Source organism: Heptranchias perlo, chromosome 16 (assembly GCF_035084215.1).
Source record: "Heptranchias perlo isolate sHepPer1 chromosome 16, sHepPer1.hap1, whole genome shotgun sequence".
NCBI classification, from domain to species: domain Eukaryota; kingdom Metazoa; phylum Chordata; class Chondrichthyes; order Hexanchiformes; family Hexanchidae; genus Heptranchias; species Heptranchias perlo.
Genome location: NC_090340.1, coordinates 7,366,787 through 7,394,143, shown reverse-complemented (window position 1 = coordinate 7,394,143; position 27,357 = coordinate 7,366,787). Strand labels below are relative to the sequence as shown.

The following is a 27,357-nucleotide window of genomic DNA, read 5'->3' as shown; positions in this document are numbered from 1 at the left end:
AGTTCACATTGCATAATTCTTTTGTCCTCATGACAGAAATCCAGTATCTATATCAATTCCAATTACAGGCCTATCGAATAGTGATAAATAGCGCAGACACTGGCCATTTTGTGTGAATTGTTTTAATTGACAGTTTGCCTCTTATCTCTCCTTCGGCTGAGACGGAAGCGCTTTATGTCAGCAGCCTTTTGTTAGAACAATGGATCTTCAAAGACGCAAATGACTGTCAGGATATGATGTTCCTCTTTTGCATTCTGTTTCTTTTCTGCAAAGCCCCTTGCATGCCTTTTCATTAAAAGGGAAACTCTATTGGATTATCTACAAGTGACAACAAGGAGTGATGAAATCTGGCTTTGTGCCTGTAATCTCCCAAAATTTCCCTTCACTGGGCTGCTGTCACACAACTTGGGTGTGTTGGGGGCAGGTGCCTAGCAGGGGTTAGTATGGACCAGAATGCTATGGAACAACTGACCAGTTCCTCACTTGTATCCCCTGTGTAGTATCTCTTCTGTGAATTGAAAAGGTTCTACAATTGAATCTGAGCTTTATTTGTGATCACTGATTACAGAGCCCTTTCACTCATCACCAGCAACGAAACAAGTACCGTTGGGTTTTAAACATGAATTGTGCGTATTTTTTAAATTGTTATGCTCGAGGGAGATGGTCAGTGGATTCTAACAATGAGGAGCGGAGAGGAAACTGAAGCAGTTTGGGTCAAAGGTTACAAAGCATTTTCTGGGTTAGGAAAGAGTAAGCACCCCCTCTCAACACGGATGCCTGGCCGTAAATAGGCTCCAGGCCCGAGTTGGCGCGTGTTCCAGGATGGAGCAAGAAAAGGAGATTGGAAAAGAACTGGTGCATACTATGACAGAAGAAAGCTACATTCATCTCAATTGCATGTAAATAGTGTAATGGGAGATATGTGCTCGTTAACTGGTGTTCACCTGTCTTAATTCTGCATTTTATATTTTCAAACTGCTGGTCAGAGACAGCCTGGGGAGAGATTTTTTTGCAATCCTGCAGTGACTATGTGACGTTCTACTCCTGTGCTGTGTCTGTGGGTGGTGGGCTGTGATCATCAACACCATTGGAGTGGGACTTAAAAGGGGACGTTTTTCCTCCCAATTTATAACATAAACATTTTGAAGGGATTTAAATGTACACTGTATCAGAGAGAGAGATCCAGAATATCCTTTCTGGAGGTAAAAAGTGAGAGTTCCATATAAACTGGATTATAATGATACCGATCACTTTGTGTTGGAGCAAAATATTGAGCAGGCCTGAATAAAGGGTTAAATTTTTAAACAGAAACCCCAAACGGTAGGGGATACAAAATATATACTAAAAGTGATTATGTTTGAGAACACCTCAGCATTTTAATTGCATGTGTGTCATGGCAGTTCTTATCCCAAAACACTGACTCTGTCTCTTGATCCCGCAGCCCCAACACGAGGTGCTGGTTCCTCAGTATAAGCCTCTTGCGTTGAAGAACATCTCCCCATTGCCACTGACCTTGATCCTCAGCATGAAAGAACCATTCACAATTGTAGAGAAACAGGAGAATGAGGCAACAATCACTTCAAAGGTAGAAGGAAATTGCTGTTCTTTTCAAGTTTATTGGTTAAGGACACTGTATGTGGATGACTGCAAGGCACTAACCTTACTCAGATGTTCAGATAGTTTATATCTATATTACTGGAGGCATTAGTGTGATTACAAGCTCCATTGGCCGTAGTTCAGATGATTTTATAAAGTGGATGACTGGTTTACACCCATTACCTGGCCACCAAGATGAGTCTTCAGCCTTAAAATCACTTCCTTATACCTATTATTTTAAACTAACAATGTCTGAATCTGGAAGCTGTGTGAAGTGATGAAGTGGCACACACATTTCACTCTGGAAGCTCTGGCCTTTCTGGAGCACTCCGAGAGCACGGGAGTGTAGCGGACTTATGCAGGTATTAGGCTGGGACACGGATACACTGGGTCCCGGTTTCTGCTGCCAGTTTGCAAGGGGTCTTGGTTGGGGCAGAACCACTGCCTATCCCAAACACTGACATTAGATAGCGTATGGCTGGGGGAGAGGGAGGGAAGTCCCTAGCCAGGAATTTTCTTGACCCTAGTGTTATAAATTGAATAGCCAGGTGGTGAAGGATAGAATATCAGAGCCTAGCCTTCAAGCCTTTATTCACAGAGCTCCACATTACACCCACACCACACCCTAGATCAGGACTCTTATAAACGGATACGAGAGAGTTCTCAATTGATATGCACCATCTGAATACAATTAACACTAATTGATGTAAATCGCATGGATATAATTAACACCTAGTCTGGATTCCATCAGGCGGCCGGGGTGCTGTGAGGAACGAGGTATAGTGGCCTGCTCAGTCGTCGATGTGGGACCCACCTTGGGTCCCAGGCCTGGGTCTTGGCATGGACCCCCAAAGACTTCAGTCTGCTGTTGGGTCTGAAAGGCCCTTCACTAACTGCTGCTGGGGCTGGTACTGCTGCATAGCGAATGAGCGGCTCTGCTACTGCCGCTTCTACCACCCCCTCCCTCCCCCCGCATTCTGGTGGGTGGCTGACATGTACCACAATGGTGTAGGTACCTGCCAACTTTATTAAAATAAGAGACTCTTCTCCTGCCGTGGATACTCTGCCGCTCTTCCCAGCAGGCGCATCTTGGCACATGCTGGCTTGTGCCCCATGACTGATTTGTGTGACACATTAAGTGAGCACATCACTGCTGTAGAATGAATCTAGGCCTGAATGAACTTTCTCAGTGTGTGGAGAATGCATATCATTTGAAGAATGAAGAAGACCCTATAAGGTAAGTAATCTCTCTGTGAGGTTCATTTTGACTTTGGGTGATAGTGTAGAATGTGAGATATCAGCTCGAGCACCCATTATACACCTCTCCTGATTTTCACTGAAGTCAATGCAAGAGGCGTTTGATGGGTGGGAGAGGCGTTTATTGGGCAGGAGCGGCGTTTAACGGGTGGCCAAGCCGATTATCGTGTGTTTTACACTATTGTCTAAAGTCAAAAAGACCCCCTATGTGTGAGTCTAGACAGTGACTGTCAGCAGGCTGTCTGACCATGGAGTGCTGCATGTTCAATCCTCATTCTCATCCTCATCCTCATCTGCAGTGATAAAGGTTGGGTGACAAATAATTTGAGAGCTTTTGTGATCTCGTAATCATTAAACTAATGAAATATCGCAATAGAAAGCTGCGGTGAGAAAGCTCTGTTTAGACTTGTGTGTTGTATTATGTTGGCAAAAGTGCACCCCAGCGTTATCAGGGTGATGAAGGACTGGAATGTGTGATGGATCTATTGGGCCAAGCTATTAATTCTGTATGTAAACCTGCAAAATGCTGTGTTAGCCTGAATTTCTTGTGCTGATGTTAATGCTTTTGGATGTTGCACTGATGGGACAGTTAGCAACGCTCCAAATCTTTTTAAGTGTTCATATCAACTTTTCTCCATGCAGACTGTTAAACTGGATGTTGGTGAGAACCTAGAGCTGTTAATCCGGTTTGAACCATCTTTCAAGGATGACTTGTATATACGTGTAGCAGAGGAGATTCTGACAATCCAGTACTTGGAGCACCCACATGTGGATTATGTGGTCTTGAGGGGAGAGGTGAACTTCCCAAACCTACACTTTGAAACCGCTGTGGTGGATTTTGGTTGTATCCTGAATGATACTGAGATGGTGCGCCATGTGTCGATGACCAATTGCAGCCCATTACTCGTAAAATATCGCTGGTCCTTCCTTTTGGTTGACGCAGAACACCGGGGCAGGTAGGAGAGCCTATTGTTTGTCACAGTGTCAACTGTGTTTTGTGAAAATAAAAATATTGGATCCTATAGCAGTTAAGAGAGCTGACCATGAGACCTCTCCATAAGAAAACATCAAAGTGTCAACCGTGTGAAAAAAAACAAGTTAGGTAAGCAACTGCTTGACCCAACAATGGGTTGGCCAATAAATCACTGCTAGTGACAGCCATTGTGAAGATAGAGATGTCAGCTACTGCAGGGAAGGGGATGGGTATAGATTGTATTGCCTGAGTATTGCCAGAGGAAGTTAGCAATAGGCTGACCTCTTGGCAGAAATGACTAAAACAGACCAAGAACTGTTTCAGCTGACAAATGCAAATATTGTCCTTTTAGGATCCGTCATTGGCCATTTGAGCTTTTGGAATAATATATCTGGGACATGACATTAGCTTGTGCACTGACAACAGGCTTTAAATGGTCATTGCCTTCTCTGTAAAACTTTATACCGCACCCCTTTATTGGGAGGAGACTCGTGTGGAACATAAACACGGCATAGACCTGTTGGTCCGAATGGTCTGTTTCTGCGCTGTAAATACAATACAATACTATGTAATAATCATGAAGTGAGATATTGTAATTTGTGTGCTAGCAAAGACTAATTCAGGACTGATATCAGGAAATTCTTCACACAACAACTTGCATTTATAAGGTGCCTTTAACATGGAAAACATCCCAAGGCACTTAACAGAGCAGGGGAGGAAAATAAACAGGACTAGATCGGGGAGGGATGCTGAACCACAGAGAAGCAGGTTAAGAGGAGTGACCGAAAGTTTGCTTGAAAAGATAGATTTCAGAAGTGGAGAGGTCCTTTAGGGAAGAGTGACCATAACATGATAGAATTCTTCATTAAGATGGAAAGTGAAGTAGTCCAATCCGAAACTAGGGTCCTAAATCTAAACAAAGGAATCTACGAAGGTATGAGGAGTGAGTTGGCTGTGATAGATTGGGACGCTTCATTAAAAGGCATGATGGTGGATAGGCAATGACTAACATTTAAGGAACGAATTCATGAATTGCAACAATTATACATTCCTTTCTGGCTCAAAAACACAAAAGGAAAAGTGGCCCAACCATGGCTAACAAAGGAAATTAAGTATAGTAATAGATCCAAAGAGGAGTCATATAAAGTTGCCAGAAAAAGTAGCAAGCCTGAGGATTGGGAGCAGTTTAGAATTCAGCAAAAAAGTACCAAGAGATTGATTAAGAGGGGAAAAATAGAGTATGAGAGTAAACTTGCAAGGAACATAAAAGTGGACTGTAAAAGCTTCTACAAATATGTAAGAAGAAAAAGATTAGTGAAGACAAATGTAGGTCCCTTACAGTCAGAAATGGGAGAATTTATAATGGAGAACAAGGAAATGGCAGAGCAATTAAACAAATACTTTAGTTCTGTCTCCACGGAAGAGGACACAAATAACTTCCCAGAAATGCTGGGGATCCAAGGGTCTAGTGAGAAGGAGGAATTAAATGAAATTAGTATTTGTAAAAAAAGTGCTGGAGAAATTAATGGGACTGAAAGACGATAAATCCCCAGGGCCTGATAATCTGCATCCCAGAGTACTAAAAGAGGTAGCCATGGAAATAGTGGATGCATTGGTTGTCATCTTCCAAAATTCTATGGATTATGGAACAGTTCCTGCAGATTGGCGGGTGGCAAATGTAACCCCACTATTTAAAAAAGGAGGGAGAGAGAAAACAGGGAACTACAGACCAGTTAGCCCAATATCAGTAGTAGGGAAAATGCTAGAGTCTATTATAAAGGATGTGATAACAGGACATTTAGAAAATATCAACGGGATTAGACAAAGTCAACATGGATTTATGAAAGGCAAATCATGTTTGACAAACCTACTGGAGTTTTTTGAGGATGTAACTGGTAGAATAGATAAGGAAGAACCAGTGGATGTGGTTTATTTGGATTTTCAGAAGGCCTTTGATAAAGTCCCACGTAAGAGGTTAGTGTGCAAAATTTAAGCACGTGGGATTGGGGATAATATACTGGCATGGATTGAAAATTGGTTAACAGACAGGAAACAGAGAGTAGGAATAAATGGGTGGCAGGCAGTGACTAGTGGGGTAATGCAGGGATCAGTGTTTGGGCCCCAGCTATTCACAATATATATCAATGATTTGGATGAGGGAAGCAAATGTAATATTTCCAAGTTTGCTGACGACACAAAACTAGGTGGGATTGTGAGTTGTGAGGAGGATGCAAAGAGACTTCAAGGCGATTTAGACAAGTGAGTGGGCAAATACATGGCAGATGCAGTATAATCTGGTTAAATGTGAAGTTATCCACTTTGGTTGTAAAAACAGAAAGGCAGAGTATTATTTAAATGGTGATAGATTGGGAAATGTTGATGTACAAAGGGATCTGGGTGTCCTTGTACACCAGTCACTGAAAGCAAACATACAGGTGCAGCAATGTTAGGAAGGCAAATGGGAGGTTTGCCTTCATTGCAAGAGGATTTGAATACAGGAGCAAGGATGTCTTACTGCAGTTACAAAGGGCCTTGGTGAGACCACACCTGGAATATTGTGTGCAGTTTTGGTCTCATTACCTAAGAAAGGATATACTTGGCATAGAGGGAGTGCAGCGAAGGTTCACCAGACTGATTCCTGGGATGGCAGGACTGTGGTATGAGGAGAGATTGGATCGACTAGGCCTGTATTCACTAGAATTTAGAAGAATGAGAGAGAACCTTATTGAAATGAATAAAATTCTGACAGGGCGAGACAGACTGGATGCAGGGAGGATGTTTCCCCTGGCTGGAGGGTCCAGAACGAGGGTCACAGTCTCAGGATACGGGGTAGGACATTTAGACTAGATGAGGAGAAATTTCTTCACTCAGGGGGTGGTGAACCTGTGGAATTCTCTACCACAGAAGGCTGTGAAGGCGAAGTCACTGAATATCTTTAAGAAGGAGATAGATAGATTTCCAGACACAGAAGGCATGAAAGGGTATGGGGAGAGAGCGGGAATATGGTTTTGAGATAGAGGATCAGCCATGATCATATTGATGGCGGAGCAGGCTCGAAGGGCCGAATGGCCTACTCCTGCTCCTATTTTCTATGTTTCAATGAGACAGAGGTGTCTAGAGAGGGAGTTCCAGAGAGTAGAACTGAGGTGGCTGAAGGCTCTTCCACCAAAGGGCAGGAGGGTGTGAGGCACAAAAGGCCAGAGTCAGAGGGCCAAAGTGTGCAGGAACGGATATAAGGCTGGAGGACATTGCAGAGATAGGGTGGGGTGAGGGATTTGAAGGTCAAGACAAGGACTTTAAACTTAATGCATTGGGGAATTGGGAGCCAATGTGGGTTAGTGAGGATGGATGCTGGGTGAGCAGGACGTTGTGCGAGAAAGGAATCAGATGGCTGTAGTATGAACCAATTGGAGTTTATGGAGGGTGGAAGATGGGAGACCAGGGAGGAGGACATTAGAGAAGTCAAAGTCGATGTGAGAAAAGCACGATTAAGGGTTTCAGTGCATAGGGACTGAGGTAGGGGCAGAAGCAGGCAATGGTGCAGAGCTGGAAATAATCATTCTTGATAATTAATAGGATGTGGATTTGAAGCTCAGTTGAGGGTTGAACAGGACAGCAAGGTTTTATATAATCTCGTTCAACTTGAGTGAGTGGCTGGCGAGGGGGGTGGGATCAGTGACAAGGGAGTGGAGTTTGTGGCAGAGGCTGAAATCAATGTTCAGTTCAAGTTTTCGCACATCCATGACTTGACATCTGGACAAGCAGTCTGTCAAGTTGTGGGGTTGAGAGAAGTAGTGGAACGATAGAGTTAGATGCTATCAATATATGTATGAAAGCTACTCCTCGATGTCACCGAGGAGTAGCATGTAGATGAGGAAGAGGAGAGAGCCAAGGATAGATCCTATGGGGACTCGGGAGATGATGGTGCGGGAGCAGAAAGAGAAGCCATTGCTGGTTGGTGCTGGCTGTGTTCGGAGATCTGGATCTGGACAACAAAGAACAGGCAATGCAAGGAGATGATTTTGTGGCTCGTGTCAAATGCTGTGGAGAAGATGAGAAGGGATCATGCACTACGATCTCAGTCATAGAACATGTCATTTGTGAATTTGGCCAGGGCAGTCTTGGCGTTGTAAGCTAGTTGGAAGCCAGATTGATGGGATTCAGAAAAATGGGTATGGATCTGGGAGGTGACTACATATTCAAGGACCTTAATGAAGTAAAAGGTTCGAGATGGAATGGTAGCTGGTGAAGATGGAGGGATCAAGGACTGTTTTCTTCAGGGAGGTGATGATGGCAGTTTTGAAATGCAGAGGGACAGTGTCTGAGGAAAGGGAGCTGTTAATTATGTCGCTTAGCATAGGAGCCAGGAGGTACAGTTGAATGGTCAAGTGTTGAGTGGGGAAGACTTCAAAGGAGCAAGAAATGGGTCTCATGTAAAAGATGAGATTGGAGAGAGCAGGGGAAATGGGAAAGAAACAGCAGAGTGAGGAGTTGTTCATAAAGAGTAAATAGTGTGTGAAATAGACATCTGGGTAGCATAGTGGAGGCAAAGAAAAGCTGGAATCATTTAGGAAACTGCTAGACGTATTGATGGGATACTGTAGGATCTACCTGGATGGGCCAAGATGGCTGAATGGTCTTCATCACCTGCACTTATCTTGTAACCTTGCGAGCTCAGGAGCTGGAGTATTCAAAGATATCATTTACATTGTAGAGACGTCATTGTGTGTGATGTTGTCATGGTCCAGAGCAATGAAGTTGATGCTGGACTTCTTCCTTCTCCAAACATCAGCAATCTCCTTTTTTACCTCCCCTCCCCTGCTATCATGAAGATGTTGCGTCCTTGCTGGGCTATGGTTCCACTTGGTACCAGACACCTAACAGTGCCTTATCCAAATGGGTGTTCGCCATGGGTGAGTTTGGAGAGTGAATGCTATCGGGCTGTTTGATCATGGGAGAGGGTCTGAATCCTGCCCTCACTTGACATCCATTCATGCACGTATCCTGCAGAAGTCACTGGTCAACAGTCAGAACTGGGAATAAGAGGTTAAAATATGTAAAAGCTGGAAATCTGAAACAAAAACAGAAAATGCTGAAATACACAGCAGGTCAGGCAACATCTGTGGAGAGAGAAGACAGGCTAGTGTTTCGAGTATAATACCCTTCCTCAGAAACCCTGGCCAGTTTCCCTCGCTTGAACTCTCAAGGCGCTAAGACCACTGGGCTGGCTGAGATCAGCTATCTGTGTGGCTCAGCTGCTGACTGGATAAACTCACTCAGCTATAGAGGAAAGGGATATGCCTTTAAATTAATTTATGTCACAAAGATATTGCTAACATTGAATCTAAGTCTGGTTCCCGATTGCAGTTTGTTGTCACTACGCCCCCACTTGCAGCACCCCACTTAACCCCCATCCACCACCCTAAACATTCACTCCCTTCACCGCCGGTGCACTGTGGCTGCAGTGTGTACCATCGACAGGATGCACTGCAGCAACTCGCCAAGGCTTCTTCGACAGCACCTCCCAAATCTCTACCACCTAGAAGGACAAGGGCAGCAGGTACATGGGAACAACACCACCTGCACGTTCCCTTCCAAGTCACACACCATCCCGACTTGGAAATATATCACCATTCCTTCATCATCGCTGGGTCAAAATCCTGGAACTCCCTTCCTAACAGCACTGTGGGAGAACCGTCACCACACGGACTGCAGCGGTTCAAGAAGACAGCTCACCACCACCTTCTCGAGGGCAATTAGGGATGGGCAATAAATGCCGGCCTCGCCAGCGACGCCCACATCCCATGAACAAATGAAAAAAACACCACGCCACAGCTGTGATGACAAATATTGGTCTCATCAAAGGTATGATATTGCCACTGTCATATTTTTTGGATCTCTTGGTGTTTTTGGATGAATGAGCAACTTTAATTGAACGTATTTTTCTTCCACTCTTTTGATCCTTGCACTATGTTGTTGCTGAAGAGGATGGTAGGCAACCCTGTCAAGGACCTTTCCCTGTGCTGCTCTCTGACTGGAAAATAGGAGGTGCTGGGAGTGGCCTGTCAACAGTCCTCCTTTGGTTCTTCTACCATCACTGCGAGCATGGGCCCTGCTCAATGCCTCACTCCAATTACCCACTTGAGATAGGAGGCTGATGCAAACCTAAGGTCCCTACCATGACACACAGACAGACATTTGTTTTTATTTTTAGAACGGTATCGCGTATCAAATGGGAAAATATTTTTGCATCAGATCACATACCTCCTAATGCTTCTTTTTGTTTCTCCTGATCTTGGGACACTGTGCTGCTCCAATGACACTAGTATTGATTAACTCTACTGAAACAATATTGATTTTTAAGCCTTTAAAATGAATGCTGAACTTTATTCTCTTATAATTTTTCATTACTGAGGTATTGATTGCCACTTCACAAATGATTGCCAGAGTCTGTAGTCGGTTGAACTCATTCCAGTATGAAGTCTTGATGGATCTCATTGGAGATCATACGAACAGCTTATGTGTCCTTAAAATTTTTACCATTTTTGGTGGTTACAAATATCACAGGCTATGTAAGTGAACAGCGACAGATCACCTTTCAAACGACTCCATTTTCATTCATGCCGTTTAGTCCTGATGTCTTACTCTCATGTAAGTGCTGATGTAATTTCAGTTTGAGTCACTTAAGAACATAAGAAAGTTTAAAGCAAGAAACGGTCATTTGGTCCACCAAGCCCACTCTATCCAGAGTCCATATAGGATACTAATCTATTATGGACCTCCTCCCGCCAACACTTGTTGATGCCATGAAGAACATGAGGATCTCCCCCTATTTCCCCAGACAAAAAGGTCAAGCAATGCTATTAATATATCTATGATGTGGAGATGCCGGTGATGGACTGGGGTGGACAAATGTAAGGAATCTTACAACACCAGGTTATAGTCCAACAAATTTATTTTAAAATCACAAGCTTTCGGAGATTATCTCCCTCGTCAGATGATTGAATGAAAAGGTTCTCAAATTGCATATCTTATACGATGTTGGGACAGCATCACACCAATCAAAAGGTGTCGTTGTTATTCAAACAGGCCAGTCACGGAGAACAGCACGTCCCAGTACACTCGATATACATTGTGTCTTTTACACAGGCAGGCAGAAAGAAACTTAAAATGGCAGAGAGAGAGAGAGAGAGAGAGAGAATTTTAAAAAACATATAAATTTTTTCCCCCTTTTTGCTGGTGGGGTTACGTGTAGCGTGACATGAAAAAAAAAAGGGGGAAAAAATTTATATGTTTTTTAAAATTCTCTCTCTCTCTCTCTCTGCCATTTTAAGTTTCTTTCTGCCTGCCTGTGTAAAAGACACAATGTATATCGAGTGTACTGGGACGTGCTGTTCTCCGTGACTGGCCTGTTTGAATAACAACGACACCTTTTGATTGGTGTGATGCTGTCCCAACATCGTATAAGATATGCGATTTGAGAACCTTTTCATTCAATCATCTGACGAAGGAGATAATCTCCGAAAGCTTGTGATTTTAAAATAAATTTGTTGGACTATAACCTGGTGTTGTAAGATTCCTTACATTAATATATCTATAATCCTTAACTCCCCTTCTCAACATAAATCAATCCAATTCACAGATAGAGGCATCAATTGACCCCAAATTGACTACCTTCTCTGGGGACCTTTACCACATGTCCACTGCATTGGGCGGGGGGCGGTGAAGGTTTCCTAATCTCTAACTTTGCTCAAGGCTTATGAATTCTGTGATGGAAGATGAGGATGTAATTCAGATAGTCAAGAAGTAAAATGGGACACATGATTTCCATTCTTGACCGAAGTTCCTTTATCCTGTTTCCCTGGTGGTTCTAATCTCCATCATACCTTGCACAACGAACTGCTTTAAATTAGACGAGAAATCATTTAATAGGGAGCTCTTGCAAAAGTGAAGAAGTGGACTGAGAACCCCACTGATTGAACTGCAGCCAATTGTTTCATCCAAAATTGTTGCAAAAGAAAGTGCTGACACTTACTTCGTCCTGTCCTGATTGTCACAGTTAAATAACCTGCTTACCTTCAAGCATCAACATTCATCAGGAGTTGCTGTAAAATTTACATTACATTTAACATTTACAGCTACTCCTGATCAATCTTTTGTTTTTTAACCTGTCCCATTACCATCTTCTTTGCCTTGCACCGTCATCCCTTTTGCCATTTATTCACTCGTGCCCTCCACCCTATCAGAGACCTTCTCTTTTGTTCTTTCCTCCCCCCACCCCACCTCCCCTCTCCCTTTTTTCCTGGCTCTGTACCAGCTCAAAAACTTTAACTCTTTTAACATCTTCCACTTCTAACGAAAGGTCTTTAACCTGAAATGTTAACTCTGTTTCTTCCTCCACAGATGCTGCCTGACTTGCTTAGCTTCTCCAGCATTTTCTGTTTTTATTTCATATTTCCAGCATCCGTAGTATTTTGCTTTTGGTTTATATATACCTTTCACCATCTTAAAGACCTATTTAATGCCTCCCCTCGGACTTTTCTCCTCCAGCAAAAATAAGTTTCAGTACTTGAGCTTTCCTTTATGTTAAGGGTAGAATTCATGATCAGTGCTGCTCTTCTGTGAACAGTCAATGAATTACTTCCTAATTTCTCTCTCTGCACTATTTTAACACTGCCGTTAAAAAGCACAAAGGAACTTGGTACTATTGCCTTAAGCATTCATACGAGAATAGCGCTGATTATAATTTCTACTCTCTAGTACCTCAAGGCCTGGAGTCATCTTGGGTACTCTCTTCTAAACTTGATAACTCCTAGAGGGGTAAATTTTATGATTTAATGCCCCCAGTGCAAAGCTTCATTCAACAGGAGCACAGATCAGGAATTCCACCACAGAGGAGGGTATGGTTTCCACCCACTCATTCATTTAATGAATGGGAATTCCTGAAGGTGCACTGATCTATGTGCCCAAATTCCTAAGATACCTCTAGTCACATGATATTCTGCCAAGAGTGCTAATTCATAAAATTTACCACGGTATCTTTTCTCAATTCTGAAACCTCTTCCATATTCAAATTTCTTTGGTAGATTTAAAAACAATTCTGTATTAATTGCATTATAAAGAATCAGAAGTATCAAACAGCATTGTTCAAGGTAGTGAGGGTTTAAGTAATTCTGATAAACCGCTTTAGCTCTCAGTGATAGCATTGTCATTTCTAAGTCAGAAGATCATGGGTTCAAGTCCCAATCCAGAGACTTGGAGCATAAAATCTAGGCTGACACTGCAGTGCTGAGGGAGTGAAGTGCTGTCTTTCTTATGAGATGTTAAACTGAGGCCCCGTCTGTCCTCTCACGTAGACGTAAAAGATTCCATTGCACTATTCGAAGAAAAGCAGGGGAGTTCTGCCCAGTGTCTTGGTCAGTATTTATCCCTCAACCAACATCACTAAAAAATCAGATTATTTGGTCTTTATCTTATTGCTGTTTGTGGGATCTTGCTGTGTGTAAATTGGCTGCTTGTTTCCTACATTACAACAGTGACTACACTTCAAAAGTACTTAATTTGTCAGTAAAAGTGCTTTGAGACATCCTGAGGTTGTGAAAGGCACTATATAAATGCAAGTCTTTCTAGTCAAACTGTTTGCTGTGTCAAAAGATTCAAATACCAGAGGACACAAGTTAAAATTAAATTAGGAGTAAGAGGGGAAGTGAGATGGAATGTTTTCAGCCAAAGGCTGAGAGAGTTGTGTAATAAATTGCCTTGGAAGTTAACTGAGGCAAACTTTGTCCCAAGTGACAGAGTGGCTTCCTGCAATGAGTGAGGGTCTCCCCACCCAACCTGTCAAATGGACCTTTGCAGCTGCCACAGGCTGACAGCTGCAACACGTCCATTTCAACTGGGAGTGTTTTCCCCAGGATGGGAAACAGTCCCAGTTGTTTCTAAAATCCCACCCCTCCTCACATATTCCCTTAATCAGGCCTGTTAATGACCTGAAATACCTAAGTAAATACTGTCAAGTGGCACCCCGCTGGCTTTAATTGCCTGCGGGAGTCCCACATGCGGGGGCTGCGCGCGCACGTCGGCGCGTCTGTGGGGAACCCGGAAGTGGGCGGGTTGGAGCCGGGCTCCCGATCCGCTCCGGGATTCCCCAATTTTCGGAGCCCCCCCTGAGAATCCCTACGTGGTCAGTTTTTAGTAAAATATTAAAATGCCTACGTGGCAAAGAAGCAGAATGCAAAATGGTTAGAAAGGGTTAATTAGTTAGTAACTGAGATTGATACAAGTGGCCTGGCCCTCCTGCTGGGCCATATGTTTGCGTAGTCAGCAGGCCTGCATTGTCTTATCAATGATAGGTCTTTGATGTGAGTCAAGGACTGGTCTGAATGTCTCCATGTTTATGGCAGATCAATATAGGTAACGAGCTTAGCCAAAGTTGAAAGACATTCCAGGTTGGGAGATAAGGAACAGAAGGAACAGGGAAGAACATTCCAAGTTGGAAAGTGAGGAAGTTATCCCCTTTGATGTCTAACAGCAGCATGATCAGCACATGGACGATTTACGATTGGCCGGAAATAATGTAACCTCGCATGGCAACCTATGCCCGGCTTATGATTGGTGTTGACCCTCGTTAAGTATGTTCCAACCCTATTCATCTGTATAAAAACGTGTGGATTTCTGTATGTTGTTGTTCTTGCTCTGCCAGCATAGAGGGACTCTATCAGGAGTCCAAGTCAATGCTGCAGACTAAGAACCCTGCTATTAAAGATGTGTTGAACTTTAAAATGTATTCGACTTCAGTTATTACTGAACCAGACTGAGGGGAAAGAATCCGGTTCGTCATTTGGTGGCAGCGGTGGGATCTTAACGGTCGTTCACCGAGAGTTCGCGGAGTAAGAGGCGGATTGTCTCAGACACGGAGGAAGGAAATGGCGCCCCGATGTAAGTAGTCTTAATTTACTATGTCGGTTTTCCTCCAATCCGTCAGTCTGACGACGAATCGTCCAATCGCTAACACTCGTGTGGCATCCTTACAAGATTCAGGTCAGTCTGGCGAATACACAGAAATAGCAGGTAGGTCAGTGGTTAATATCACTGAGGGAATAACTTGTAAGCGGTAGGTCAGTGGTTAATATCACTGAGGGTAGTCAGGGTTTAAGTTCCTGATGATTGGATATAAACAGGAACTATTGATAAAACTTAGATGCCGGGAAAAAGGCTCAGGAATTAATTTGGAAAAATAACAGAGGTACCTCAGCCAAAGAACTAATTGCTTTATGGAGACAGTACTGTAAGAAAAAATATGGATAGAATTAAGTGACTAGACAAATGTTTAAAAGACAGAGACCCGAAAAAGAAGGGTTTTGTTGTTTCAGTGTACTGTCCCTTTAAAAAGCCTGTCTTGATCAGTGTTTTTTTTGTCGGTGTTGTGGGCCACGCCCCCTTCTTACTGTGTCTTGTGTGTTTTCTTCCTTTGTGTAATGTATCTGTCTTGTCATGTGTTTAATTCTGATACTGCCGAATTAACATTGGAGTTATTGAGGTTAAGTGATCTATTAAATTCTGGTTCTTATAAAGTGTGGGCATGTTAAATTCTAGACATGGGATCTTCAAAAAATTGGCATTTTGAATGTTTATTTTGTGATTGGCTGTGGTTTAAAAAGAGGTTAAAAATTAACGGGATACATTAAAAAACTATCTGGTATCACTGTGATAGGAAAAGTCGGAAAGCTGGAACAGCTCGGAGCGTTGATTATAATCAGATCCACGAAAAGTATGTGAAAAAAATAGTGTGCAAAAATATAGTATAAAGCAATCCACAAATGTGAGAAGTAAACAAATCAGTCAAACCTGTGTGAAGTGAAATTTTGAAGGTGGGAAGTTAATCTCAAAGGGAGAAGGATCAAGTTACTCCTACCACAAGAGCAAGTTAATATTAACCCCTTCCATCCCAAGAAGCCAGACTGTCATGCCAAGAGCAGTTCAAACAGATAGAAATGACCCAGTCGGTTGAGAACTGTTTGAGGCTTGCCCAGAACACAGGTGAACATGAGGTAACAATTGGTATAGGTTGTATTAGTAAAATTGTCCCAATCACTCGGAAATGCCAAAGGCTACAATTGACTGAGATATAAGTTTTCACGCTACAGTGAAAAATTGATAAGAAAGGAATGTAAAACAAATCATATGAAAAGGAAGCATAGGTTAGACAATTGGAAGTCCATTACTTGAGCTATGTACTGACACAGGGTACTAAACGCCTATCAGTTTTACCCTGCCACAGTATGATAAGGAAGTTTTGACAAGTTCTGGGGCTATTCAATTTTATTTGAAATTAATAGTAGAATACAAGATCTGACCAAAGAGGGGAGACCTTCCCTGACAAATTATATAACTCGTATTGAGAATGCTAAGAAAACTCAACAGTTAGATCAACACCTCCTAACTCAAGTGTTAAAACAAAGAGCCACATGGAATGGAGGTGGACATCGTAAAAAGAGATAGGCAAATATGGAGACGTAAAGATCTGTGATAAGTGATATAGCAACTGCCTTTGCCTCAGTTGTTAACACCATTGATTTGACAACATTAGATCAAAAGGTCAGAGATTTAGGGTCTCGCATTAAAGATATATTAAAAGATAAATGAAAATACAGATAAGGAATTGTCTGAGGATCAAATGCTGACCATATATTTGCAAAGGATAGCTACAGTGCTAGAAACACATGCCCAAACCATTAATAAATTAATAAAAGAGAATATAACGTATCTTAGCAGGCGGCTGCTAATGATATCTGCTTAATGTGGTTACATCTTGAAAACACAGAGATTAGGACTTGGAGTTAGAAATTCCAGTCTGCAGCCCTGCGTACATCTGCATGTGGGAGAGACAGTGTTTATTTCAGACAGGCTGCGGGCTTCAGAGAAAGAGCAAGAGTGAAACTAGGCAATTTCTCTCTCCTGTTTTGTTTTCTGAATTTGTTTTGGGTATAGGGATTATTCCTTTGGATAAATAAATAATAAATGAAGATTTGACAAATTAATCACTTGGGCTCTCAAGAAGAGCCGCAATGGATTTTCTGTGTTTCTTTTAAAACAGGTGACCCTGGTTTTTTTTTGGGACCACGTGAGTGTTGATGGTGCAGGATTACCAAGAGTAGTTACAAAGTTACGGTGCAACCTTTGCTGGAGAAATTTGGTGCAGGAAACGATCCAGTGGTGTTAACGATTTAAGACTTCAGCTGCAGACATCAGCGGATACCAAATGTCACAGCGTGGTGATATCAACCTGATTCTCTTCTTTTGAAAACATTTTGATTTGTTTTGTTTTAACCTATTTGTTGTCTTCCGAGACAGAATGCTCGAGGTGGGGAGATATGGGAATTTCTCTAAAGTCATTGAATTGGGCATGATAAAAAATCAATCTGGCATAAATATACAATCTAGTGGAAGTCAGGAAAGTGTAGTTGAGAATAGTAAATTGATAGCTTTCTCATGGAGATATTTGTGTCCTTGCCTATAATGAATAATGAGAAAACTACACTCAATAGCCTGGCCACTACCCTGACATCAGGACCATTCAGGGGGAGATAAGCACTCTAGATACCCCTGATCTTTTTGATAAGATAACCTGAAAACCTAAGAGTGGCTACAGTGGACATAAAAGATACAAATGTATGTTGCCATCATCTGAAACGGAGACCAGGATGAAGAACATGATTACAAAGGCCTATGGCCTGGTGAGCTATTGCAACCACTCTTTAAACAAACCAGTTGCTTTTACAGGACTGAATCCTACAGGACATATGATGTGTGCCATGGAAAATGTTCGGAAATACCATGAGGAAGAGGAGACTGGCCAGCAGAAAGTTAATATCCAAGAACACTAAGCTCATTCCTATGAGATGCTGCTAGTATGCGGAGATACATGAAGAAGATACATTGAAGAATGAGTCTCAGACAGGCTCAGTTACTTGACAACAGCACAACAGGAAAATGGTTAATGTGGTCCAGGCGAGTGAGAAATCCTTTTAAATAAGGCACTGACACATGGTCCATAGAGAAACCAGCTAATTAATGAAACAGTCAGGAAACACTGGTATCAATCAAAAGGACTGAAATTAAAGTAAAGAGGGACACAGTAATTTGGATTTCCAAAATTCAGGGTTAGGTTCCCATCAGTTAAACAATAAAATTGGGAGAAACAATATTTAGAAGATATCCGCACGATGGATACAAAATTACAAGATTATGAGGGGCCCAGATAAAGTAGACAGGAAGTACCTGTTTCCCCTAGCAGAGGGTTCAAGAACTAGAGGACGTAGATTTAAGCTGATTGGCTGGAACAAAATTAAAGGGATGTGTTACTAGACATGCTGTCACTGTATGTCCACATAGTGTTGGACACAGCCTAGAAGCACAGTGTGGGTTTAATAATACCGGTACCAATCCGGATATTAACTGTACCATGGAGGCCCTAGAGGCGGATCTAAAACCCACTTAAATGGCATATGCCGGAGAGGGCGAATACTGTGTTACAACTAATTTGAAAACGTTTAAATATGCCAATCTAACTTGTGATATTTTAAGTCCAGAATTCTACTCCATTTCTGAAGTCCTGGTTCGGATTGGACCCGAGGAACTGGTAGAGATACACCGGCATAACCTCACCACCGTACAAGTTTCTGAGAATGTCAGAAAGGACTTAAAAGAATATCAGGACACATTTGGGTATCTGACACCCCTGTTGCCTAAATACTTGAAAGCATTGCGAATGGAGATACGCCTCTCCCAGAAGGTTTATTATAACCTACAACAGGACAGTAACAACATTAAGCATGACATTGACCAAATTAAAGTCACCACCTGGTGAAATGACCTCTGGAATTTGGGACTGAATATACAGATCCATCCTTGGATTAGATTAATTTCATATGTATTAGTCGTAGTGCAGTTTGTTGTAATGTGCTTCTTGATTTTCATTGCATGTAATAAATGTAAGTAGAGGATGAAGGGTTTGGCAAAGATAGTAAAACAGAGCCTGGGTGAGAATGTCCCCATTGTCTCTGTGGTATCAACTAAGAACACATCTTAATGGTACTGGGAGTAGCACCCGCTGGGGTAAGGTGCATGTAAAAGGGAAGACAATTATAGTTTGATAGGATTATCAGATGCTCTGCCTCTCTTCCACCCGGACTGGTGGCCAACACGAAGGGAACCTGGTTAAGATGAGGTACAGCATCTAACAGGATACTGTAGGGAGAATTTGGATTAAGGGATATAATGGGGAGGGCACCAATTCACAGGTGTAAAATGGTCTGAAAGGTACCATTCAGTCTAGTTAGGCTGGAAACAAAATATAAATCACCATAGGATATTTGACTATGTTAGCCTTTTTAAACTAACATGAATAGGTTTAGCTGACCAAGGACATTCGCAGCTTACTTGAGAGATGTTTAGAAGGAGTCTGTTCCTGAGAACAGATAAGAGTACAAAGGCGTATTGATGAAACATGTCTGTGTTCTATTGGGACTTCTCTAGTTCAAGGGCTAGTCATATTCATTGTTATAATTCTTATAGTTTATTGCTTACTGAAATGTTGCTGCACTGCAGAACCAGTGAGCACCGTAATAATTGGTTATCATGATATGATAAAAGGGGGGAATGAGAATCCCTACGTGGTCAGTTTTTAGTAAAATATTAAAATGCCTACGTGGCAAAGAAGCAGAATGCAAAATGGTTAGAAAGGGTTAATTAGTTAGTAACTGAGATTGATACAAGTGGCCTGGCCCTCCTGCTGGGCCATATGTTTGCGTAGTCAGCAGGCCTGCATTGTCTTATCAATGATAGGTCTTTGATGTGAGTCAAGGACTGGTCTGAATGTCTCCATGTTTATGGCAGATCAATATAGGTAACGAGCTTAGCCAAAGTTGAAAGACATTCCAGGTTGGGAGATAAGGAACAGAAGGAACAGGGAAGAACATTCCAAGTTGGAAAGTGAGGAAGTTATCCCCTTTGATGTCTAACAGCAGCATGATCAGCACATGGACGATTTACGATTGGCCGGAAATAATGTAACCTCGCATGGCAACCTATGCCCGGCTTATGATTGGTGTTGACCCTCGTTAAGTATGTTCCAACCCTATTCATCTGTATAAAAACGTGTGGATTTCTGTATGTTGTTGTTCTTGCTCTGCCAGCATAGAGGGACTCTATCAGGAGTCCAAGTCAATGCTGCAGACTAAGAACCCTGCTATTAAAGATGTGTTGAACTTTAAAATGTATTCGACTTCAGTTATTACTGAACCAGACTGAGGGGAAAGAATCCGGTTCGTCACCCCCGCCAGGAACGCACCCGGTAGCGGGTGCTAAAATAGAGCCCTATAAATGGGTTCAAGAGGGGGCTCAACCAAGTGTTGACCTCCTTCTCTGCCTCCGACAGTCATCAAGCTTGTTTTTACTTTTCAACCTTTGTGCATCTTTATCCTTCATTTAGATTTCATAGAAAAAGGAAGTGACATTTTGCTTTTGCTTCAGTAATTTGGAATAGTATTAGACCTTTGGGGATGGTCTCTGCCAATCGGGAAAGGGGAATGGTCGGTGATCGGGGCTGGGAGGGAAAAGGTCGGTGATCGTGGCTGGGAGTGGGGGGGAAGGGTCGGCGATCGGGGCTGGGAGTGGGGGGAAGGGTCGGCGATCGGGGCTGGGAGTGGGGGGAAGGGTCGGCGATCGGGGCTGGGAGTTGTGGGGGGGGGGGGGGGAGGTCGGCGATCGGGGCTGGGAGTGGGGGGAGAAGGGTCGGCGATCGGGGCTGGGAGGGAAAAGGTCGGCGATCGGGGCTGGGAGTGGGGGGAAGGGTCGGCGATCGGGGCTGGGAGTGGGGGGAAGGGTCGGCGATCGGGGCTGGGAGTGGGGGGAAGGGTCGGCGATCGGGGCTGGGAGTGGGGGGAAGGGTCGGCGATCGGGGCTGGGAGTTGTGGGGGGGGGGGGGGAGGTCGGCGATCGGGGCTGGGAGTGGGGGGAGAAGGGTCGGCGATCGGGGCTGGGAGGGAAAAGGTCGGCGATCGGGGCTGGGAGTGGGGGGAAGGGTCGGTGATCGGGGCTCGGAGGGAAAAGGTCGGCGATCGGGGCTGGGAGTGGGGGGGATGGAAGGTCGGCGATCGGGGCTTGGAGCGGGGGGGGGGGAAGGTCGGCGATCGGGGCTGGGAGGGAAAAGGTCGGCGATCGGGGCTGGGCGGGGGGGAAGGTCGGCGATCGGGGCTGCGAGTTGGTGGGGGGGGGGGGGAAGGTCGGCGATCGGGGCTGGGAGTGGGGGATGTTGGTGATCGGGGCTGGGAGTGGGGGAAGGGTCGGCGATCGGGGCTGGGAGTGGGGGATGTTGGTGATCGGGGCTGGGAGTGGGGGAAGGGTCGGCGATCGGGGCTGGGAGTGGGGGATGTCGGCGATCGGGGCTGGGAGTGGGGGATGTCGGTGATCGGGGCTGGGAGTGGGGGATGTCGGTGATCGAGGCTGGGAGTGGGGGAAGGGTCGGCGATCGGGGCTGGGAGTGGGGGTGTCGGTGATCGGGGCTGGGAGTGGGGGAAGGGTCGGCGATCGGGGCTGGGAGTGGGGGATGTCGGTGATCGGGGCTGGGAGTGGGGGAAGGGTCGGCGATCGGGGCTGGGAGTGGGGGATGTCGGTGATCGGGGCTGGGAGTGGGGGAAGGGTCGGCGATCGGGGCTGGGAGTGGGGGATGTCGGTGATCGGGGCTGGGAGTGGGGGATGTCGGTGATCGGGGCTGGGAGTGGGGGATGTCGGTGATCGGGGCTGGGAGTGGGGGATGTCGGTGATCGGGGCTGGGAGTGGGGGATGTCGGTGATCGGGGCTGGGAGTGGGGGATGTCGGTGATCGGGGCTGGGAGTGGGGGAAGGGTCGGCGATCGGGGCTGGGAGTGGGGGAAGGGTCGGCGATCGGGGCTGGGAGTGGGGGAAGGGTCGGTGATCGGGGCTGGGAGTGGGGGAAGGGTCGGTGATCGGGGCTGGGAGTGGGGGAAGGGTCGGCGATCGGGGCTGGGAGTGGGGGAAGGGTCGGTGATCGGGGCTGGGAGTGGGGGAAGGGTCGGTGATCGGGGCTGGGAGTGGGGGATGTCGGCGATCGGGGCTGGGAGTGGGGGGAAGGGTCGGCGATCGGGGCTGGGAGTGGGGGGAAGGGTCGGCGATCGGGGCTGGGAGTGGGGGGAAGGGTCGGCGATCGGGGCTGGGAGTGGGGGGAAGGGTCGGCGATCGGGGCTGGGAGTGGGGGGAAGGGTCGGCGATCGGGGCTGGGAGTGGGGGGAAGGGTCGGCGATCGGGGCTGGGAGTGGGGGGAAGGGTCGGCGATCGGGGCTGGGAGTGGGGGGAAGGGTCGGCGATCGGGGCTGGGAGTGGGGGGAAGGGTCGGCGATCGGGGCTGGGAGTGGGGGGAAGGGTCGGCGATCGGGGCTGGGAGTGGGGATGTCGGCGATCGGGGCTGGGAGTGGGGGGAAGGGTCGGCGATCGGGGCTGAGAGTGGTGGAAGAGAGGCTGCAATCGGCGGGAGGAGGCTGAAGGCTTCCTTGAGGGGCTGGGGAGAGCATTCCTGCTCCTCCTGGCCCACAAGGAGTGCTGGAAAAGGCACTGACCTTCTGGAGCCGGCTGCTCCCTCCTCCCTTTCACTGCCGGCTTTCCTGACCCTTAGGAAACCCGGGCGGCAGCAGTGAGTTTTAAAAAGGGCTCCCAATTGCACTGAGGAAGCCCGATTTAAATATGTCAATGAAGTGTCCTGCCTGTCCACAGCAGGACACTCGGACACCACGAAACCCACCATCGTAAATATGGTAACAGGCACGTACGTGGTGGGTTAGGGTCGCATTTCGCACATTTGACAGTTTACTCCCCCCCCGCAACTCTCTCCTGCCCATCGTGGGGTGGGGGGGTTCATATCAAGGCCAGAATGTTAGTAATATTGACTGCGAACGCTGAGTATATTTACAAACACCAATCCAACTGATCCCTTGGAGGACACCTTAGACTTTCTTTGTTGAATCTGCATCTGTTGAGTTTTCTTCCCGTTTCTGTTCAAAATATAAAGAAATTGACTTCCAAAATTGCTTTGTCGATTTAATCAAAAGGTGTCTCTCTAGACTTCTCAAGTTAATATAAATTAAAAAGAAAATACTCCACAGAGTACAGAATCCATTCAACGATATCTACACTGGAAAATTTGACATCAATATTTCAATGTAAAAATTAAAAGCCCAAAATAATGAACTTGGAAAAGCCCCTAGTTACTGCCTCTTCATGCTGATTTTATTCAATTTGATCAGAAATTAAATTAAGAGCAGTTAGACAGCTGCTTAATTGTAATATCGACAGCTCTATGGCAATGTAATCGACTTAAGTTTTTGCTAGATGTGCCAGGGTTTAGATTTAGGGTCTGAGGTAGTCGAGACCATACAGTTTAATGCACAAAGCTCACAGTTTATTTTAAACTTTATTCTATTCATCGGTCATCCCTCATGCCTTTCTTATCGAACTTGCTTGGGTGGCTCCAAACTTCGTTTATTACCCAGTAATGGGAGTCCTCAAACAAGCGAGTCGGGATTAAAGGTAGTTACTCAGATTGGCAAAAGGTGGGAAGTGGTGTTCCACAAGGATCGGTGCTGGGACCACTGTTGTTCACCATTTACGAGCGATTTGGATTCTGGATTTGGAAGTACAATTTTGCGGACGACACCAAATTGGGGGGTAACCTAGGATGCATCCCAACCTGCAAACCCATCTTAGACTTTCTAGTACTCTCTCTTGGTCTTACCTCATCTAATACCTTACTATTTTTTACTCTAGGGCTATCCTTCTCTCTTGATCCTTTGTGCCCATTGTTTCCCCTTTCCAATGCTACATCCTGTTGCCCATCCCCTTGCCAAATTAGTTTAAACCCCCTCCCCCACAGTACTAGCGAACTTCCGCAACTAGCGAATCCAAAACTCTGCTGCCTGTATCCTAACTCGCACCAAATCCCGTTCACCCATCACCCCTGTGCTCAGTGACCTACATTGGTTCCCGAAACGGGATCACCTCGATTTTAAAATTCTCATCCTTGTTTACAATTCCCTCCATGACCTCGCCCCTCCCTATTTCTGTAACCTCCTCCAGCCCTACAACCCTCCGAGATTTCTGCGCTCCTCCAATTCTTGCTTCTTGTGCATCCCTGATTTTAATCACTCCACCATTGGCAGCTCCGCCTTCAGCTACCTAGGCTCTAAGCTCTGTAATTCCCTCCCCAAACCTCTCTCCTTTCTACCTCTCTCTCCTCCTTTAAGACGTTCCTTAAAACCTACCTCTTTGACTAAGCTTTTGGTCACCTGTCCTAATTATCTCCTTATGTGGCTCGGTGTCCAATTGTGTTTGATAATTGCTCCTGTGAAACGTCTTGGAACGTTGTTACTACATTAAAGGTGCTATATAAATGCGAGTTGTTGTGCTGTAAGACAGTGAGTTATTGAACTTTTATGTTACAAGCAAGTTTATTGTAATTGGTCTAAGGGAGACTTATAGTGATCTTATAGTGATCTTTAGTTGATCTGTGGCAGGGATTGATCTTAACAAATCTTTCTTAAGATGTCCTGACAAAGACCTCTGCCTGAGATCAGCTAACTCAGCATAGAACTCAGATGAAATTTGATCAGATGTAATGCACTATTTTACTAAACCATTGAGAGAGCTATCAGGAGTGGGTTTTTTTTAACATTTTCTCACCAGTGTCCTTTCTCCTCCTCTCCAAAAGTTGTTGACTCCTTGAGATGATATGAGTCCACAGGTGCTAGTTACCGCAGGTGAGCCTAGACAGCGAGAGTTAGCAGAATATTTGACCACAGCAAGGGGTTATAGCATCACAGCTGAGCCAAATCCTGTCTTCACCTGACATTCAAACACATGCACTTGCACAGCGGTCGCTGGATAGTGGCCACGAGCCGGAACCCTGCCTGATTTCAGCCTCCCTAATTACGATGCATTGAGGCTAATTATAGCACGCCACTGCTGCCCAGTTGTTATCAACTAACAGCACAGACCAGGGTTTGTTCCTGGAACCTTCTGGTCCATATATCTCTGCAGCACACCAACCGTGTACTTACCCACTAAGCCAGGTGTTTCATTTGTAAACTGTTTGAAATTTTCTTCACTCTTCAATCTATTCCTTTTCATGCCGAAGTGCTACTCTTGTTGCTTTAAAGGGCGGCCCAGAGAACCAGAGGACATAGAAGTAGGTGGGCCAACAGACCCTGGCAGTATCGCCTATGCAATGGGTAAACCACGTCAGAGGGAGCTTTTTTCAAAAGAGATGTTGACTTGGAGTATCAGTGCTGGAGGACCTCTGTCATTTGGATAGAAGAAGACCTCTGCGCATAGTCCACTATCTGCACTTCATTATTAGTGATGGTAAACGTCACCCCTGCCTTCAACCTCTGTTCCACAGTGTCCTTCCAGCCACCCACAGGGTCAGCCAGTTTCCTTTATCCCACTGCTTTAAAGAGATGGCAGTTACTTCACAGTCTGATGGTTGTCTGGATTCTTTCTTCAAGTGCACTGAAATCAGCCATTATTGCATCTTGATATTTTAGTAATAAATGCCTCAGTAGTATTCCGGAGAGATTCTCCTGTCAGGCTTACTTTCTGGTGCCTGCATTCTTATCAGCTGTGCATGTGCTCTAATGAATCTGTTGCAGCAGGATTTGCACTGTTCAAAGTTGTGCATTGCTGCAAGTGCTTTATAAAACAAAGCAAAAAAACCCCAAGGCTTTAACAAAATGTCTGCATGCAAAGAGAAACCTTAGACATCAGTCTCTCATGCTCAGAGAACAGCTCATCTTCTGTGAACCAAGGCCAGTTCCACGTAAGCAGATTTTACTTGTGAAAGGATAAGTTGTTTTTAATGCTATAGCAAACTCCCACTTGCACTTGCCATCATTAGTAAACCTAAGCACAGACAACTTGCGTAAGAACATAAAAAACATAATAAGATGGCATTCACCCTTTCGCGCCTGCTCCTTTCCGAAGAACCTTGCAGAGTTACACAGTCAAGAGCTGTCCCTAATCTCTTTACACCCCTCACCGGTTACATTCGTCAGGCGATTTTCCAATAGTCTCAGCAGGACACTGAAGTCTCAATATCGTATTTCATAATCTCTGCCTATACTTATCCCTTTCAGTTGCTTTCATAATCAGATATTCTTCCACTTCTGTTTAAAGGAGTTAATCAACAGAGCATTAATCAGTCTGATGGGAGTTTGTTCCACTCCTTTGATTCTCTGTGTGAAGTATCCTCTCACTAGTCTCATCTGTGGTTTGCTAATTTTATATTCATGTCCTCTGGCACTGCAGTCACAGTTTGAGCTCCAGAATCTGCTTCCATTCTACGCCTGAGCCTGTCTAGAGAAGAGAAGTGATATTCATTAGCTTTTTGTCACAGGCCATGTGTCGTGGCCGAGGCCCACTCTTAGGATTGCTGTGTGATACAGGGACGGTCTGCCCCTGCATGCTAATCTCCTGATCTACCCTGGGCAATTGCCAAGTGAAAGCCAGGTATAGTCTGCAGGGAAAAATGTCTAAAGGAATAATAGTCCAACTAAAACTATAACCCCATCATTTCAGTACAGCCTTTTCACTATATATGTCGCCCCTTGCTGTCACCATCTCAACTGCGTATGTACTGGTTGCGCCCAGTTACTCCTGTCTGTCACCAGCCACGACTGTCACTGTGTTGTTGAGTGGCCTGTCTGACAGTCTGGTGGTGGCAGAGCTTTCTTCATTCCAACATCAACATGACTGAAACCATCGGGAGCAATTTTAACCTAACTTGTCTAGCGGGAAACTGACGGGATCAGGTGCAATGCTGGATTTACACCCCGCCCTCTCCTAAATTTTACTCTTCTGAAATGGAGAGTAATATCAAGCAGGGTGTAAATCCAGCACCGCCCCCCCCATTTCATCAGTTTCCCACTAGATGAGTTAGGTTAAAATTGCCCTGGTTTTGAATCCCACCAGGAACATCACATCTCAGATGCTGATTCAACTCCCTTAACCTGAGGTGTTCACCCTCAGTGTCCTCTATGACGCTGAGCTAAACTTCAACCCATATCTCCAAAATAACTTACTTGTACCTCTGGAACGTCTCACCCCCACCACGTCTCTAAATCGCAACCAATTCTGCTCAAACTCTCATACTTGCCTTCACTACCTCAAGGCTCAATTTCTCTGACCCTCTCCTCACTAGGCTCACGGGGTTCCTCTCCACCAATTCCAACTGATTCAGAGCTCTGCAGTCTACTCAGTGCAAAGTCCCACACATCTATCACCCCTGTCTTTGACAAGTACCACACTGGCTCCTTGTCCCCCAGACTATCAACTTCAACATCTTTATCTTAAATCCCCTCATGGCCTCACTCCACCCAACTCAGCAAACTCCTCCCAACATCCTAGCACACATCTTCCCACTCTTTTGTGCATTTCCTCTCCCCCTGCACCACCATTGGTGGCAGA

The 27,357-nt window shown here is 45.0% G+C and overlaps 1 protein-coding gene across 1 annotated transcript in view; it reads left to right on the top strand.

Annotated features, from left to right (window-relative positions):
- The window catches only part of hydin (HYDIN axonemal central pair apparatus protein), a 1,099,250-nt gene that overhangs the window by 502,426 nt on the left and 569,467 nt on the right, over positions 1-27,357 (top strand). Inside the window, exons 23-26 of the mRNA XM_067997614.1 lie at positions 1,442-1,585; positions 3,496-3,786; positions 5,736-5,750; positions 7,514-7,521. Of these exons, the coding sequence (XP_067853715.1) occupies positions 1,442-1,585; positions 3,496-3,786; positions 5,736-5,750; positions 7,514-7,521 (458 nt within the window). The remainder of the gene's footprint in view (positions 1-1,441; positions 1,586-3,495; positions 3,787-5,735; positions 5,751-7,513; positions 7,522-27,357) is intronic.